Source organism: Palaemon carinicauda, chromosome 33 (genome assembly GCF_036898095.1).
Source record: "Palaemon carinicauda isolate YSFRI2023 chromosome 33, ASM3689809v2, whole genome shotgun sequence".
Taxonomy (NCBI): Eukaryota; Metazoa; Arthropoda; class Malacostraca; order Decapoda; family Palaemonidae; genus Palaemon; species Palaemon carinicauda.
In genome coordinates, this window is record NC_090757.1 from 21,577,852 (window position 1) to 21,597,526 (window position 19,675).

The window sequence follows — 19,675 nt, forward strand, 5'->3', positions numbered from 1 at the left end:
GGAGTTTTGCTGTTCTTTCCAAGTACTTCCTCACTGCCCTGACGGGACATGGGCGCAAATCCTTCACGTTGTCTGACCGGGGGATTGCTGGAATAGAGAAGCCCTCAAACCTGGGGTCCCATACGGCAGGGTTCTGGGTCTTTAACTACGAAGGAAGGAACGAACTTGAATGTAACCTCTCGCCAACCTTTCGAGTGAGCAACTTCGTAGGACAGACCATGAATCTCGCTTACCCGTTTAGCTGAAGCTAACGCCAGCAAGAAAACTGTCTTGAGAGTGAGGTCCTTGTCCACGATGTCCTTCAAGGGCTCGAACGGAGGCTCGGATAACATATTCAGGACCCTTGCCACATCCTATTGTGGCACCTTCACAGCTTGCGGGGGGCATGATTGCTCAAAGCTCTTAATGAGGATTGTGATATGTCTGGAGTTACCCAGGTCTATGCCCTTCAGGAGAAAAACTTGGCCCAAGGCCACGCGGACTCCCTTGATGGCTGGAATGGACATGTTGACCATGTCCCTGAGGTAAACTAGGAAGTCCGCTACCTGCGGAATGGAGACCTTTAGGGGCTTAATGTTCCTAGTGGCGCACCATTTGGTAAAGGTGGCCCACTTAGCCTGGTATACAGCTGTCGATGACCGTCTCAGGTAACCCGACATCCTCGTTGCTGTACTCGACGAATAGCCTTCCCTCCTCAAGAGACGCTCGATAACCTCCACGCGTGAAGGCGAAGGGACCGTGGATTTTTGTGGAACCTTTGGAAGTGTGGTTGTCGGAGAAGATCTGGCCTGTCCGGAAGGGGCCAGGGCGGCTGTTGTGTTAGCTCCCTTAGGTCCACGAACCACTCTCTCTCCGGCCACCAGGGCGCTACCAAAGTCATCTGTAGGTTGCTTGTCTTTCTCACCCTGTTGAGGACCTGCCTGAGCATCCCGAAAGCGGGAAAAGCGTACACGTCGAGATTGTCCCACGGATGTTGGAAGAAGACGTCTTCGAACGCCGCTTTTGGGTCTGGAACAGGAGAACAGAACACGGGGAGCTGCGTGTTCAGCCTTGTTGCGAAGAGGTCCATCACTGGTGAACTCCATTTCTGAATGACGGACCTGGCTACTTCCGGGTATAGGGACCATTCGGATCCCACCACTTGCCCCATCCTGCTGAGGCCATCGGCGAGGACGTTCCTTTTCCCTGGGATGAACCTTGCTGATATTCTTATCTGTTCCACCTCGGCCCATTCCAGAAGTTGTAAGGTGAGGGCGCACAGCTCCTTCGACCGTAGGCCTCCCTGCTTCTTTTTGTAAGCTACTACCGTGGGGTTGTCGCACATCAACGCTACGGTGTTTCCCCGGAGTAGGTGTACAAACTCCAGGCACGCTCTTGTACTGCCCTCAACTCTAGAACGTTGATGTGCTGGGACTTCTCTAGGGCTGTCCAGTTTCCTCTTGCTGATTTCCCTAAGAGATGAGCACCCCACCCTTCCTTCGACGTGTCCGTGAACAGGAGCATCTCCGGAGGGTCGGCTGCAAAGGGGCATCCCTTTGAGGGTGTTCGTCCTGCAGCTCCACCATTCCAGGACCCGTTTCGTGTTCGGAAACACCGGGACCACTCTGTGGGGGGAATCCGTTTGGATCCAGTTCTCCTTCAGGTTCCATTGGACCTCCCTGAGCCTTAGCCTGCCCTGGGGGACCAGTTTCTCCAGAGACACAAGGTGACCTATTAGTCTCTGCCAGTCCTTTGCCCTCCTGGGTTGGTCCGTCAGGAAGAGGCGGAGGACGTGGTCTAAGTTGTCCAGTCTGTCCGCGGAAGGGAAGGCTTTCACTAACCGGGAGTCCAGAATCATCCCGAGGTAGGTCGTCCTGGTGGAGGGAATCAGTTGAGACTTCTTTAGGTTGATGGTGATCCCCAGAACGTTGCAGAACTGCAGTAACCTCGCGCCTTGCTCCTTCAGTACTTCCTCTGAGGCTCAAAGTAGCAACCAATCGTCCAGGTAACGAATCAGGCGGATGCCTTGTTCGTGTGCCCAGACTGAGACCGTTGTGAAGACACTCGTGAAGACTTGGGGGGCAGTGGACAGCCCGAAGCAGAGGGTTTTGAACTGCAACGTCTGGTTCTCCCATTTCACCCATAGGTACTTCCTGCTGGAGGGATGAACCGGGATCTGGAAGTAGGCATCCTTGAGATCTACTGACATCATGAAGTCCCCTTCTCTCAGGGACGCCAATACTGATTTTGGAGTGTCCATTTTGAAGTCCGTCTTGCAGACGAACTTGTTGAGGGCTGAGAGGTCTATGACCGGTCTCCATCCTCTTGTTGCCTTCTCCACCAGGAACAGCCTGCTGTAGAACCCCGGACCTGGGTCCCGAACAGGTTCCATTGCCCCTTTCGCCAACATCGCTGAGACCTCTCCCTGCAGAGCTGTCCGTTTCAAGGGATCCTTGGGGGCTAGCCATTCCGCCTGCTGATCTGGTATCAGAGGAGGAGAGTCCGCTAGGAAGGGCAATCAGTAGCCTTCTTTCAGAACTGTCACTGTCCACGGGTCTGCTCCGTGTTTTTCCCATGCTTGCCAAAAAAGTTTGAGGCATCCCCCCATCTGAGGCTCCGGCAGGAGTAGGGGCCTCCCTCCCTATCTCCTCCTCAACGAGCGGTCTAAACAACCTCTTCTGGAAGCGGAGAAGGACGGTCTATAGGTGGCTTGATTCGGGGCTGATCCCCTACGGGAGGGCTGAGGCGACTGGGACCATGTTGTCGCCGAGTTGGCTCTGCTAGGGTGGTTAGGAGCGGGCCGAGGAGGGCGAGGCGAGTCGACGGAGGGTCTTCTAAACGGCTCCTTCATCCTCCGAATTCTCTCCATCGCCTCCTCCGCTGCCTTCGGGGGAAAGATTGAGTCGTCCCACAGGGTCAGGTTCCTCAGAGATCTGGCCTCTCTGTCCGGCAGCCTCCTGGATATCTTGCTCAGAACAGTGTCCCTCCTTCGTAGGACCCAGTTGGCGGACATGGCTAACGACTGGTAAGACAAGAATTTTAGGGCCTTGCCTCCTGAGCTGATGAGTTCCTTGAGTAAGGCCTGGGTCTCCGGAACTGACAGGTCGTATGAAGCCTGAACCCCCACCAGGGTGGCGGCCCACCAGTCTAACCAGGAGGAGACGTTGACAAGGTCCTTCGACATCTCCTCCATCATGACCGTCTCCGAAGGAGAGAAGCAGATCAGAGCTGTGGACGCCCATTCTTCTGAGGCTCCTTGCCCTAGTACGGTGAGTGCCGGCTCCAGAGCACAGGCGCCCGCTCGCTGTCCCTCTGGGAGGTAGAACCTGCTCTGGGACTTCAGGCCCTGGAGCAGCTTGGAGGAGCTCTGGCTCTTGGGCGCTAGCGTGTGATTGGCCACTATCCTGTCCATGTCAGCTTTACCCAAATGAACGTCCCTCGCCAGAGGAAGGGCCAAGGAGGGTCGCTGCTGGACTGGGGTGTCCACTATTCTATTTAGGCTGGAACGCCAAGCATCTTCGGAAGAGGGTTCCGGTATGTCCAGCCTGTGGTGACTTTGATGAGGCCTATCACCCTCCGATAGGCCGATACCTCCGCTGCTGACCCCTCTCCATGGTCGTCGAGCTCCTTCGACAGGGGTGCTGGTGCAAGTGACGAGGGTACCCCGACGGAGGACCTTGCACGTGGGGGAGTCCTGGACCGACGCTCCCGCGGGGGCTCCCGACGAAGGACGGGCATCTCCGTCGGAACGGGGGCCTCCATCCTGGCCCTAACGTCTCTCCTGGAGGACTTCGAATCTACGGGCCTGCTCGTTGAGGAAGGCCGAGGGCTGCACACGTGCCTAGTTAGGTTGCCCTTGGAGGTTAGGACTCGGCTGCCAGACCGAAGGGGCGACTCTCTCCGCTGGGCGGATGGAGTCGGAACCTTCGCGGTCTTATGCCTGTCAACTGGAACCTGCCATGAGGAATCCCTCCGTCGGGTGCCGCTGCTGCGGGAGGAGTATATATCCGGGGAGGCTGCCCTCGGACACCAACCTGAGGGGCCCAGTGCCGCAGCTAGTTCCAGAAGTCTGTCTCGGTGAACCATCACCCATTCGTTGTTCTTGGGGGATCTTGGGCGCCGACTCGTGACACGACCTCGAGGGGGAGCGGGAATGCGACAATTTCCTGCGGGACTTCCCTTTTCGGGTCCTGAGGTTCCTCAGCGCCTCATCCTCCGAAGAGCAGGAAGGATCCTCCATCGATGAGACCTACGACTTATAGGCCCTTCTCGAAGGCCTCGGCTCCTGCGGTGATGTAGGAGGATTCCTGCAACGCTCCGTGGACGACGACTCCAGCAGAAAAACCTCTGGGAAGACAGCCGACAGCGCTGGGGGAGGAGCGAGGAGGCTGTCCCGTGGGAGCCCAGGTCCCGAAGTCATCCTCCATCCTCATCAGGGACCTGAAGGGCGTATTATGGGGAACCCAAGCAGTGGGGTCCGACGGCAGGGAATGCTCCTTCTCGACGTCGCCCTCGGCTACTGAACCACCTGAAATGCACGCCCAAGAGGCTGGGGAGAAATTAGTAGCATTATTACTCCACATGGGGTCATCAGAGGAGACGTGACCAGCAGGCACCAGGTCACCATCTCCCGAAAACACTCCCGCCCCTCCCTCAGGCCCCTCACTCGCCTGAAAAGACGCCACAACCTCACTGTCAGGAAGATCAGACTCCTGGGGAAGGGCTGCGGGCCTCTTACCCGCAACGGACTTACCTCGTCCCCTACTCTGGGTAGGGGAGGCTGGAAGAGAAGCTCGGACCGCCGAGGCGCTCGTCGAAGCAAGGGGGGAAGGGACGTTGGTCTTCTTAGGCGACTTCTTCGCCGCCGCCTTCTTCTTGGTGCTATACCGCACCCACTGCACCTCGTTCCACGACTCGCACTCCGGACACGTGTCGGAAGGGGAACACACGCTGCCCCGGGTCCACTTCTGGTTTCGAAAGGAACGCTCCACAGGATTTGCCGGCCATAGGCCCAGGACAACGGCGAGGATGCTCCATGATGAAGGAGAAGCACTACGAGACACAAGCGCACACAGAGAAAGCACAAAGGGACCACGTGGGAAGCGTGTGGGACACAAAGGGTAGGGGACACACAAGTCACACTGGGATAAGGAGAGCGGCGAGATGATATCGCGACGCGACCAGAGAACATACTGGGGGTCGAGACCCAAGCAAGCATGCTCTCTGACCCGGGGTTAGCCTCAGGGCGCGTATCACTCCGCTTGAGGTCGCCCCTCATAGAAAATGGGTTTAGGGTAAACTACACAAAACTCTGGTCGGATGGGGAGGAGATCCCAGATACTCCTAAGAAAGAGGTAAGTACTTCGTGTTGGAACAAACTGTATTTATACAGTACAGTATAGTACTTTATTTTATGTACAATATATAATTTCAATTAGCAATATTTATTTACATGATTCTTTCATATTCTAATGAAAACATATGCATTTATAGGGTTAATATACACTTGTTATTATATATATACATGTACACAAAAAAATGTACTGTACGTATTAAAAAAAATAGGGGGGAACCTACTTCGCAGTTTTTCCCCTATCACGTTTGGTTCCGGTCCCCGTTGACCGCGATATGTGAGGGATTACTGTACTCTCCTGCCCCAGTATCATCGTTCCTTCATCCAAAATCCTTGGCGACCTTTAAGTTTATTGTGAGAGAGAAAAAACTTAGTTCTTCTTCCACCCGCCACTTCTGTAACTTCAACATCTCCCTCGGCTGTGGAATCTTCGGATTCAACCCCTTTTGCATTGATGAAGAAATGGTCACCAATGAAGAAAGAAGACTGTACAGACAAGTCTAGTGTAACGTTAACCAACCTCTCCTTGCATATGCGTGATAAAGGCATTGCATTACTGAACACTGACCCAACCTGGGAAGGTGTATCAGTATGCAGTACAGGTGTTCATTCACGTCCGTGCTACCAGTGCTCAATATCAAGCATGCGCACTGTTAGTAGTAATGAACGGTGCCCTCTTCCCATTCCTTCTCATGAGAGTTCTTGGGATACTTCTAGGTCACCTCCTAGGAAAAGGACAGCTCAGAAAAAACTTGACTGTCATGGAGCATACGATTGAAGAGCTTTCTTTCACACGAGCAGCGTGAGCGTGAAGACGACATCAAACCCTCTAGTCACAGACCTTTTTGTCATGTCTCCATGTGACTTGCCTCTCCAGGATTAGTCACCTCAAAACTGGGCAACACGCAATCGGACACCACTCATTTAGACACCATTTGTGAGGACTGCTCAAGCTCTTCTTCACAACGCTTAAGCTCTACATATCAAGATCTTCTAACTCACAGAGATCCCACCATGCACAGACACCTCCCTACATGCCAAGACCAGTTCACATCACGATATCTTCCCAGTTGCCGAGACCGGTCATTGACACTAGACCTTATTGTATCGAGACCTTCTAATGTGTCGAAATGCTAGGAAGTAGGGGCAGGTGACTTCATGGGACCACTTGCACGAGTACCGAGATGAGCCATCACGTTCCCATGATTGTAAGCAAGGCTTCTCACCATCCAGTGACAGACCTACACAAGACACAAGGAAACTCCAAATCCTTCATGTCACCTAAACTCCAATAGAGACTGATTACGATGAGCAGTATAAAGCATTTCAATGTTATAGTAATATCAAAGAAATTAGAATGAGGCTTGAAAATGACAAATGGGATTCATAGATATCCTTTGACAATCATGATGAACTATTTAATGCAATCAGTAACATTATGAATATTAAAATCAATAATTTGAATATCAAGGGTGCTCTTGTGATAGGGTAACTAAAGATCTAGATATATACAAACCTCTAGATTGGATTGATAGAGATATAGAGGTAGAACACATGTAGGACTCCTTAATACAGGAGAGCACACACACTTTCATGCCCAGACAGGTATAGAGCTAGAACACATGTAGGACTCCTTAATACAGGAGAGCACACACACTTTCATGCCCAGACAGGTACCTTGTCATGCATTGACCTATCAATTGCAAGCTCTAACTGCCTTCTCGATTTTGATTGGAGAATGTTAAATGATTGGCATGCTTGTGATCACACACCAATCATTATAAAGACCAACAATAAAACTTCTTTACTGAGATTGTCATATGGAGCCTTGACAAGGCGTACTGGGATAGATTTTCTGAGCTAAGCAAAATTGAAGGGAATGCAGATCAGTTTGAAAGTGTTGATGATGCCATAGACTTACTTAACAGAACTCGCCATATGGCAGGAGTCAATTTGATTCCCAAAACCACAGGGTTATTCAAACGGCAACAAATCCCCTGGTGGTCTTCAGAATTAACTTCCATGCACAGAGCTACAAAGATATCTTTGATTATGTTGTGTAGATACCATACAGGGGGAATTTAATAATAGATAAAAAATGTAAGAACACAGTTCCCTCATACCATGAAAGAAGCTAGGTACCAGTCTTTGATATCTTTTGTTTCCTCCATCAACAGTAGAACACCACCATCTTCTGTGTGGAGGAAAGTAAAAAAGATAGCAGGCAAATTTACCCCCCAACCCACCACCAGTGTTTAAGGTGAATGATCCTTCTTTAATGTATCATGCAAGTGTGAAGCAGCTCCTGATAACCAGTATAGGAGCATTGCAGAATGGAAAATGGTAAATTTTCCAACAGAAAAGGAGGAACTTGATATGCTCCTTTTACTTTAAAGGAATTTGATTCCGCACTTGCTAATTGAAATGATACAGCCCCTGGACCCGATGGAATTCCATATGCAATGATTAAACATGTACCTGTTAATACTAAGTTGTTTATTTTAAGCATTATTAAGAGAATATGGCATGATCATAGTAATCCAAGTGTTAGCCTTTTTAAAACATGGCAAGAGTAAGTTTCTAGTAGAAAACTATCAACTAATTGCTTTGACATCTTGTTTATTTAAGATCATGGAGAATATGGTCAATGAAAAACTGGTGTGGTACCTGGAGAAGGAAGGTATTTTATCACCTATCCAGTGTGGATTTAGAAAAATGCACTCGACGTACTTGTTGATATAACTTAGTCCTCTATTGGCTTTGCTTCCAAACAGCACCATTTAAGTTTTTTTTTTTTTTTTTTTACTTTCAAGAGGCATACGATAACGAGTGGAGATACTGGTATACGTAAAACCATTCATAATTTGGGATTGAGAGGAGAACTACCATTGTTCATTCAAGCATTTGTTTCACGTAGATTCTTCCAAGTTAGTGGGTGAAACTGTCAGAGAGGAAATGTCAGGAAGAAGGAATTCCTCAGGGTAGTGTGCTTTGCATTAGCCATTGATGGCATATCCTTGGTCATTCCAAAAGATAATCTCTCAACACTATTTATAGATGATCTCTCCATATCATTTGCTGGAGATAGAATGGCAATGGTTGGTAGAAAACTACAACTCTCAATTGACAAAATTATTTAGTGGGCTGCTGATATGAATGAATTGAAGTTTTCGCCAAGCAAAACTGTCGTTGTCCATTTCTGTTATATTTGGGATGTATGTCCAGACCCAGATATGTACATCAAAGGTGAACAGATCCCATGTGTAAGTGAAGGTAGATTTTTAGGATTAATATTTGATTGCAGGCTGACATGATTCCTCACTTGAAAGCCTTAAAAGTGAAATGTCTAGAGGCTCTGAATCTTTTAAAAGTTTTGTCCCATAAATCATGGGAGGCACACCGCAAAACTCATTTAAAAGTTATACAAGGTTATGATTTTTTTCAAAAATTAGCCATGGGTGTGAAATATACTTGTCAGATACCCCAAGCTGATTTAAGATTTTAGATTCTATACACCATACATGTATCAGATTGGCCACAGGAGCCTTTAGAACCTCACCCATCCTAATTGTGTTTTTGGGCTATTATCCAGTCTGACTCTGACGAATGCCTTGCGAGCTTCTTACCCTTCAGGCCATATACCTGCCACTGCATTGTAGGCTACAATTGACACAAAGAGCACAGGATGTCTGCGAACAGACATGCCCCTAAAAGCAGTTGAGAGGGAGTGAGGATCTACAGACAGCTTCATCACAAAGCGGTTGCAACGTCCACCCTTCCCCAGGCAAACAATAAGTACTTGCTTCCATTCCATTTCTGCTTGATACACTTTGAAAAGAGGGACATCAATTTTGCAGGAGTATTATAAAGTACATCTGTACCTGGGTCTTCTTGCCTTGCATCTGAACCAGTTGGATAACTGCTCAATATACATTTTCAACGACTAATTCCAGCTCTGAAGAAATGATCACAAATTTTGAGTAATTTGTATTTTTCCTAACAGTACTTACCTCGAACTACTTTCTTAGGAATATCTGGGATCTCCTCCCATCCGACCAGAGTTTTGTGTAGTTTACCCTAAACCCATTTTCTATGAGGGGCGACCTCAGGCGGAGTGATACGCGCCCTGAGGCTAACCCCGTGTCAGAGAGCATGCTTGCTCAGGTCTCGACCTCCAGTAAGTTCTTGGTTGCTAAGGTCTCTAAGAAAACCAGGGGACACTCGGGGAAGGCAGGGTGGGCCATTACCCAAAAGTAGTTCGAGGTAAGTACTGTTAGGAAAAATACAAATTACTTAAAATTTGTGATTTGTTCCAACACGAAGTACTTACCTCGAACTACTTTCTTAGGAGACTTATACTTTAGGAGGATGGCGTGGCCCTAAAAAGTTCTTAGGACCGTGCTGAGGAATCTCCAGAGACCTAGAAAGTGGCTAGGTCGTGTTGGCCCCATAGAAAATGATTGAGAGGAAACTACACAAAAACCCATCTTAGTGTCTAAGAAACTCACCTGTGCAAGAAAAGTTAGGGGACCTGTCTTCCTCTTGATGAGGTACTCGTCTCTGGCTCAGGGCCCTCACAGAGCCAACTTGAAGGGGAAAAGGGGGAAAGGAAGTACAAGGGGGTTTCAGGAACGAACCTGTGTCTCTTGTGCTTGTTACCCACGGTTATCACTGAGGCTATGCCTTTAAACCGTTTGGAGCACTGAAACGATGGTACCTATCGAGAACCTGTCCAGGGATCTTCTTGAATAGTCCTTCAAATAGTGAGCCGTGAAGGTAGACTGGTTGGCCCAGGTGCCTGCCCTTAGGATCGGGCCCACTGCCATATTTTTCTCGAGGGCCAACGTAGTACTGTACTCAGGCCCCTAATGTCATGGGGCTTGGGATTCCCGCCTTACTGTAGGCCCTGATGATGACCTGCCGCAACCAGAAGGAGATGGTATTCTTCGAGACTGGCTTCTTCACAAGCCAGTGGAAACAAGAAGACTCTTGATCCCGGGCTGGAGTTTTGCTGTTCTTTCCAAGTATTTTCTCACTGCCCTGACGGGGCATAGACACAAATCCTTTACGTCGTCCGACCAGGGGATTGCTGGAATAGAGAAACCCTCAAACCTGGGGTCCCATACGGCAGGGTTCTGGGTCTTAGCTACGAAGGAAGGAACGAACTTGAATGTGACTTCTCGCCAACCTTTCGAGAGCAACTTCGTAGGACAGACCATGAATCTCGCTTACCCGTTTAGCTGAAGCCAACGCCAGCAAGAAAACTGTCTTGAGAGCGAGATCCTTGTCCACGATGTCTTTCAAGGGCTCGAACGGAGGCTCAGATAACATCTTCAGGACCCTTGCCACGTCCCATTGTGGCACCTTCACAGCTTGCGGGGGGCATGATTGCTCAAAGCTCTTAATGAGCATTGAGATATGTCTGGAGTTACCCAGGTCTATGCCCTTCAGGAGAAAAACTTGGCCCAAGGCCGTGCGGACTCCCTTGATGGCTGGAATGGACATGTTGACCACATCCCTGAGGTAAATTAGGAAGTCCGCTATCTGCGGAATGGAGACCTTCTGGGGCTTGATGTCCCTAGTGTCGCACCATTTGGTAAAGGTGGCCCACTTAGCCTGATATACATTTGTCGATGACCGTCTCAGGTAGCCCGACATCCTCGTTGCTGTACTCGACGAATAGCCTTCCCTCCTCAAGAGACGCTCGATAACCTCCACGCGTGAAGGCGGAGGGACCGTGGATTTTCGTGGAACCTTTGGAAGTGTGGTTGTCGGAGAAGATCTGGCCTGTCCAGAAGGGGCCAGGGCGGCTGTTGTGTTAGCTCCCTTAGGTCCGCGAACAACTCTCTCTCTGGCCATCAGGGCGCTACCAAAGTCATCTGTAGGTTGCTTGTCTTTCTCACCCTGATGAGGACTTGCCTGATCATCCCGAAGGGGGAAAAGCGTACACGTCAAGATTGTCCCACGGATGTTGGAAGGCGTCTTTGAACGCCGCTTTTGGGTCTGGAACAGGAGAACAGAACACTGGGAGCTGCGTGTTCAGCCTTGTTATGAAGAGGTCCATCACCGGCGAACCCCATTTCTGAATGACGGACCTGGCTACTTCCGGGTGTAGGGACCATTCGGATCCCACCACTTGCCCCATCCTGCTGAGGCCGTCGGCGAGGACGTTCCTTTTCCCTGGGATGAACCTCGCTGATATTCTTATCTGTTCCACTTCGGCCCATTCCAGAAGTTGTTAAGTGAGGACGCACAGCTCCTTCGACCTTAGGCCTCCCTGCTTCTTTATGTAAGCTACTACCGTGGCGTTGTCGCACATCAATGCTACGGTGTTTCCCCGGAGTAGATGTACAAACTCCAGGCACGCTCTTTGTACTGCCCTCAACTCTAGAACGTTGATGTGCTGGGACTTCTCTAGGGCTGTCCAGTTTCCTCTTGCTGATTTCCCTAAGAGATGAGAACCCTACCCATCCTTCGACGTGTCCGTGAACAGGAGCATCTCCGGAGGGTCAGTTGCAAAGGGCATCCCTTTGAGGGTGTTCGTCCTGCAGCTCCACCATTCCAGGACCCGTTTCGTGTTCGGAAACACCGGGACCACTCTGTGGGGGGAATCCGTTTGGATCCAGTTCTCCTTTAGGTTCCATTGGACCTCCCTGAGCCTTAGCCTGCCCTGGGGGACCAGTTTCTCCAGAGACACAAGGTGACCTATTAGTCTCTGCCAGTCCTTTGCCCTCCTTGGTTGGTTCGTCAGGAAGGGGCGGAGGACCTTGTCTAAGTTGTCCAGTCTGTCCGCGGAAGGGAAGGCTTTCACTAACCGGGAGTCCAGAACCATCCCGAGGTAGGTCGTCCTAGTGGAGGGAATCAGTTGAGACTTCTTTAGGTTGATGGTGATCCCCAGAACGTTGCAGAACTGCAGTAACCTCGCGCCTTGCTCCTTCAGTACTTCTTCTGAGGCTCAAAGTAGCAACCAATCGTCCAGGTAACGAATCAGGCGGATGCCTTGTTCGTGTGCCCAGACTGAGACCGTTGTGAAGACCCTCATGAAGACTTGGGGGGCAGTGGACAGCCCGAAGCAGAGGGTTTTGAACTGCAACGTCTGGTTCTCCCATTTCACCCATAGGTACTTACTGCTGGAGGGATGAACCGGGATCTGGAAGTAGGCATCCTTGAGATCTACTGACATCATGAAGTCCCCTTCTCTCAAGGACGCCAATACTGATTTTGGAGTGTCCATTTTGAAGTACGTCTTGCAGACGAACTTGTTGAGGGCTGAGAGGTCTATGACCGGTCTCCATCCTCCTGTTGCTTTCTCCACCAGGAACAGCCTGCTGTAGAACCCCGGACCTGGGTCCCAAACAGGTTCCATTGCCCCTTTTGCCAACATCGCTGAGACCTCTCCCTGCAGAGCTGTCCGTTTCAAGGGATCCTTGGGGGCTAGCCACTACACCTGCTGATCTGGTATCAGAGGAGGAGAGTCCGCTAGGAAGGGCAATCTGTACCCTTCTTTTAGAACTGTCACTGTCCACGGGTCTGCTCCGTGTTTTTCCCATGCTTGCCAAAAAAGTTTGAGGTATCCCCCCACCTGAGGCTCTGGGAGGAGTAGAGGGCCTCCCTCCCTATCTCCTCCTTGATGACCGGCCTGAACAACCTCTTCTGGATGCGGAGAAGGACGGTCTATAGGCGGCTTGATTTGGGGCTGATCCCCTATGGGAAGGCCGAGACGACTGGGACCATGTTGTCGCCGAGTTGTCTCTTCTAGGGTGGTTAGGAGCGGGCCGAGGAGGGCGAGGCGAGTCGACGGAGGGTCTTCTAAACATCGGCCCCCTTACCGGGTGGGGCCTGGTCTCGAACGGCACCTTCATCCTCCGAATTCTCTCCATAGCTTCCTCCGCTGCCTTCGGGGGAAAGATTGCGTCGTCCCACAGGGTCAGGTTCCTCAGAGATCTGGCCTCTCTGTCCGGCAGCCTCCTGGATATCTTGCTCAGAACAGTGTCCCTCCTTCGTAGGACCCAGTTGGCGGACATGGCTAACAACTGGTAAGACAAGAATTTTAGGGCCTTGCCTCCTGAGCTGATGAGTACCTTGAGCAAAGCCTGGGTCTCCGGAACTGACTGGTCGTATGACGACTGAACACCCACCAGGGTGGCGGCCCACCAGTCTAACCAGGAGGAGACGTTGACAAGGTCCTTCGACATCTCCTCCATCATGACCGCCTCCGAAGGAGAGAAGCAGATCGGAGCCATGGAAGCACTTTCTTCTGAGGCTCCTTGCCCTAGTACGGTGAGTGCCAGCTCCAGTGCACAGGCACCCGCTCGCTGTCCCTCTGGGAGGTAGAACCTGCTCAGGGACTTCAGGCCCTGGAGTAGCTTGGAGGAGCTCTGGCTCTTGGGCGCCTCAGCGTGGTTCGCCACTATCCTGTCCACGTGAGCCTTACCCAAGTAAACGTCCTTCGCCAGAGGGAGGGCCAAGGAGGGGCGCTGCTGGACTGGGGCGTCCACTATTCTATTTAGGCTGGAACGCCAAGCATCTTCGGAGGAGGGTTCCGGTATGTCCAGCCTGTGGTGACTTCAGATGAGGCCTATCACCCTCCGATAGGCCGATACCTCCGCTGCTGACCCCTCTCCATGGTCGTCGAGCTCCTCCGACGGAGGACCTCGCACGTGGGGGAGTCCTAGACCGACGCTCCCGCAGGGGCTCCCGACGAAGGACGGGCATCTCCGTCGGAACGGGGGCCTCCATCCTGGGCCTAACGTCTCTCCTGGAGGTCTTCGAATCTACGGGCCTGCTCGTTGAGGAAGGCCGAGGGCTGCGCTCGTGCCGAGCTAGGTGGCCCTTGGAGGTCAGGACTCAGCTGCCAGACCAAAGGGGCGACTCTCTTCGCTGGGCAGATGGAGTCGGAACCTTCGCGGTCTTATGCCTGTCAACTGGAACCTGCCATGAGGAATCCCTCCGTCGGGTGCCGTTGCTGCCGGAGGAGTATCTATCCGGGGGAGGTCGTCCTCGGACGCCAACCTGAGGAGCCCGGCGCCGCAGCTAGTTCCAGAAGTCTGTCTCGGTGAACCATCACCCATTCGTTGGGCGCCGACTCTCGTGGCGCGACCTCGAGGGGGAGCGGGAACGCGACAACCTCCTGCGGGACTTCCCTTTCCGCCTCCTGAGGTTTCTCAGCGCCTCATCCTCCGAAGAGCAGGAAGGATCCTCCACCGATGAGACTGACGACTTATAGGCCCTCTTCGAAGGCCTCGGCTCCTGCGGTGATGTAGGAAGATTCCTGCGACGCTCCGTGGACGACGACGCCTGCAGAAAAACCTCTGGGAAGACAGCTGACGGCGCTGGGGGGGAGCGAGGAGGCTGTCCCGTGGGAGGCCAGGTCCCGAAGTCATCCTCCATCCTCATCGGGGACCTGAAGGGCGTCTTAGGGGGAACCCAAGCAGTGGGGTCCGACGGCAGGGAATGCTCCTTCTCGACGTCGCCCTCGGCTGCTGAACCACCTGAAATGTACGCCCAAGAGGCTGGGGAGAAATTAGTAGCATTATTACCCCACATGGGGTCATCAGAGATGTGACCAGCAGGCACCAGGTCACCATCTTCCGAAAACACTCCCGCCCCTCCCTCAGGCCCCTCACTTGCCTGAAAAGACGCCACAACCCCACTGTCATGAAGATCAGACTCCTGGGGAAGGGCCGCGGGCCTCTTCCCCGCAACGGACTTACCTCATCCCCTACTCTGGGTAGGGGAGGCTGGGAGAGAAGCTCGGACCGCCGAGGCGCTCATTGAAGCAAGGGGAGAAGGGATGTTGGTCTTCTTAGGCGATTTCTTCGCCGCCTTCTTCTTCTTGGTGCTATACCGCACCCACTGCACCTCGTTCCACGACTCGCACTCCGGACACGTGTCGAAAGGGGAACACACGCCGCCCCGGCACGATGAACGCAAGGAGTGCGGGTCCACTTCTGGTTTCGAAAGGAACGCTCCATACGATTTGCCGGCCATAGGCCCAGGACAACGGCGAGGATGCTCCATGATGAAGGAGAAGCACTACGAGACACAAGCGCACACAGAGAAAGCACAAAGGGACCACATGGGAAGCGCGTGGGACACAAAGGGTCGGGGACACACAAGTCACACTGGGATAAGGAGAGCGGCGAGATGATATCGCGACGCGACCAGAGAACTTACTGGAGGTCGAGACCTGAGCAAGCATGCCCTCTGACCCGGGGTTAGCCTCAGGGCGCGTATCACTCCGCCTGAGGTCGCCCCTCATAGAAAATGGGTTTAGGGTAAACTACACAAAACTCTGGTCGGATGGGGAGGAGATCCCAGATACTCCTAAGAAAGTAGTTCGAGGTAAGTACTTTGTGTTGGAACAACTCCCTAATTAAAGGACGAGGGTTTGTATTTTGCGTAGGAACAACTTGCCACTTAATAGTGGTATGAGTGCTATTAATAACAGGAAAATTTACCATTGTGAAACTCTGAATACATTTCGATTGAACCTACCCACCAACCCTCTACTACATATACCAGATGAAACACAGGTCACCGCAAGCAATACTATTTTCATTTCCATCTGTCAGTCCACCATCTGTAACCCGCTTACCTTTATCATTTGAAAGTCGGTCATCACTGTTGTCTTCATCATTCCATCAGCCAAGTAATTTTTAGCCTTTTAAGAATAACTCTTGGTTCAAAGCAACTGGCAATATCAGATTTATATGTTGTCACAGCTAGTATCATCTTACAGTTGAGAGGAAAGTGTACCTTTTTAATCTGTTCTGCACTTGTTAGATCATTCTTCCATGGGAAAACCAGCAATGATGATAAGCATGAGCATCCATGCCAAAGGGCAAGCAGAGCACCAGTTACAGTCATGGTCCAGGCCTTTCACTAAAATGATGTAATGAGAGATCAATTATCATGTCATGTGAATGAAGCTATGTCTTCTAAAGACTGTAGTAGGAATGACAGTTTTAACCTACTGTATTAGGTAGGTTTTCAAATTATGCAGTATCAACAAACAAGAAAAAAAAATCAAGATTTCCTAAAGCCTAGGTAGGTTGGTATATTAAGATTGCTGCAAAATATTTTGAATATTTGTCATATATATGTAAAAATGTTACTTCACCAATTTTAATAATGAAATTAATACAACAGAATAGTTAAAGCATTCAAAAGTAGAAACAAAATTTATTTAAAAAAAAAAAAAGTTTCAGAAGTATGACAATTACTTACTATAGCTTCTGTTATGCTTAATAGAACTACTTTGTGCTTGGAAAGAGCTCTTGGTTCTCTATATAACAGCTTTTGTCATGATTTATGGGTTCTCTCAGGTGTTTTCAGAACCCTAATAAAAAATGGGAACGCTGTTTCCTATGATTAAGCACAAAGTTAATTAGAAGCTTTGTTTTATAACTCTTACATAAATATACTTTTACATTCTTTTCCAATAATATCTGATATATGGATAAAGTATGGCATTACTTCTGGTGCAAAGCAAGTTAGATGTCCAATTCTATGAAGTGGATGGCAACCTATTAATAAACTTATCTAAAAAGATACTGTTTTGTAAAATAAATATTTCTTTACATTTCCCACCTTTACTAATAGATACAATGTTTATCAAGTTCTTTTACTTTCAGGTGCGTTCAGCATTACAGCTTCTACAGTCTATTAGCCACAATATTGGTGGAAATGATAACATGGGTGTTGGAGGTATTGGTGGTGTAGGAAGTTGCTACACAGTTTCTGGAAGTGAAGGGACGGGCCGATCCCGGGGCGGAGTTGCTGGTGGAAGTACTCAAGGGGGTGTTGCCACATGTTACATGGAAGTAAACCGGCTTACACCACTTTGCAGGTCATCTCCAAGTGTATTTGCTGAAACAAAGAGTCCTTCTACCACTCTCCACCATCGCACTAAAAATGTTTCAACACAGACTGACCTTCCAATAGATGTCCCAGTTGCAGTATTAGAAGCCTTTGTGTTGGCCCACCGCAGTAGAGTACTACAGCTTTTGGGCATAACAGAAGAAACTGGTGAATCTACCACCAAATCTCACAAAGAAACTTATACTAGTCCTTCCACTCCACCACCTACGACATCCACATCCCAAGGAAGTGATGCCCATACATGTATCACAATTGCTGGAAGCAACAGCAGTAGCAGCTCTGGCAGTCCTGTTTCTACACCAGATAGAGAAGAAATTCCTTGTTTAACTATTAAGTATCAAGAAGGTCCCATTGGAAAAGATCCTAACCCTGCAATTACCATTCAAGAAGTTTCACCCACTGCTGGGGATAGTAGAAACAACAATAACAACAAAAAGGGAAATACTACTGTGGAAACTTACCAGTTAACGAATGTTCAAAATTGGCATCCTAAGCCACTGGTGGGTAGAACTGTTATACCAGGATCTCGAAGTACTGGCAGCCTAAAAGATGTATTATCTAGTGTTAACTTGTTAAACCAGTCACAAAATTCAACCTTCCATAAACCACAAGACCCATTAACAAAGAATGAGGACACTACCAGAGATGAAGAAGGTACTGTCGTTAGTTATGATTCTTCAGCAAAGTGTCCAACAAACCTAATTTGTTTCTCCGAGGTAAATCACTCAATAACTCGCAGTACTTCAATGCCAGTATCATCCCTCAGACTGTCATCTTATCCTTCAAACACTTCCCTTTCAGCAGTTAAAACTGATAAGGATTCAGGACTTAATACTGAGGTGCTATCTGAAAAAGTTAATTTGCCAAATACAGATCTGTCTACTGTGACTAAAAAGTCAACATGTGTAACAGATTTCTAGCTATGGATTGCTGTATGAACTTCAATTTACTAAATATGTGGTACAAACTAGCAAAATAAGATGAGGGAAGATAAATATGGATTGTATTAACCATAAATTTTAAATCTAAATGTGGCTAGGATTACCAAAAAAATATTTGAAATCAGATAAACTTGTATGAAAATAGCTAACTGAATTTCCATGTATATAGTTACAAAATTAAAGAATTTATTTTTATATCTTAAAATGATTTTAAAACTTAGATAGAATAAGTAATTATCTTCAATTAGTTAAAAATATTGTAGACACTGATGTAAGAAGTTTCCAGTAAAGATATGTTACATTTTTGAATGGACACTAGGGCTTTTATATTCATTGGGAAAACCATTTATTTCTTAATGGGGCTATCTGCACTTGAAGCAGATATCTAAAGGCCATTCTACCTCTATTACTTTTAGCTATATAATGCACATGCTGTAAGTATATCTGCCAAACCTGCACCTGCCTATCAACAGTACATATTAATACATTTATGTACAGTGTTCACAGGTTAGTGAACAATGCATGCACAAGTTTGTAATTCTTCTTATTCAATATTTATACCAAAATAAGGTCTTAGTATAATATGTGATTGCATGCTTCTTATTCTTTTTATCTTTAACAAAACAGTTTCATGAATTTCTTTAGAGTGAGAAGATCCATCATATAAATATGTATGATGTTGTGTATCCTTAAAACTGTATTTTTAGGATATACGTAAAGAAAGATCGAAGATAACTTAAGTTATTTAAAAAAAAAATACTTGTGCCACTTTTTAGGCTTATAGCATTTGAAATCATTTCAAATCTTGTTACTGTATCTTGTTTATGGAATGTTAGCATAACTTTACACTATGCAAATCATGCTCTTGTCTCTTAAAATGTGGTGTTGAGTTATTTCTATACTGTCTTTTACTATGCTAAGAATTTGCTTTATTATTCCCAAACTGCAGAACATTTTATTGAATACATTAGTTATCAATCTTCTTAAACTCTCTCTTCCCCTATTATGTGATACTTAACTGTAGGTTCCTAATGGTGTATATATAAAATTGAAATATTTTTGAACATCCAATGAAAAAAATTGCATAATTTTTGGCTATTTTGTTTGTAGTTAAAATAGCTACTATATGGATTTTTCTGTATATTCAACAATATAAAGACATCTCAAGTTTTTCTACAGAAAATAAATAGGGAACTAAGGTTTATCTTTAAAAAAGGAAAAAAAGAACACACCAATTCAATAAATGAAGTGGGGATTTGACAAAGGATTAACTTAATTTGGGGGAGGTGCAATATGATTTCCAAGGACTTAATTGTAAAAGACTAGAACAGGGAATCCAATACCGTACAACATAAAATTACCAAAAATATTGTCTCTCCTGCTCTAGGGGTCAGGGTTTCAAAGTGCTAAGTGAGGAGTGTGAATAAGGGAGACCAAGGAATTCAGGCACTTGTGACCCTGTCACAGCACCACCAATGCTGAAACCATCTGGCAATTGATAACACGTCATCACCAAGAA

At 48.4% G+C, this 19,675-nt stretch overlaps 1 protein-coding gene across 1 annotated transcript in view; it reads left to right on the forward strand.

The window, feature by feature from the left end:
* Elk (Eag-like K[+] channel) overlaps window positions 1-19,138 on the forward strand; it is a 686,579-nt gene extending 667,441 nt beyond the window's left edge. The window contains 1 exon segment of the mRNA XM_068356818.1: window positions 16,969-19,138. Within this exon segment, the coding sequence (XP_068212919.1) occupies window positions 16,969-18,135 (1,167 nt within the window). The 3' untranslated portion in view covers window positions 18,136-19,138.
* The last annotated feature ends 537 nt before the right edge of the window (window positions 19,139-19,675 follow it).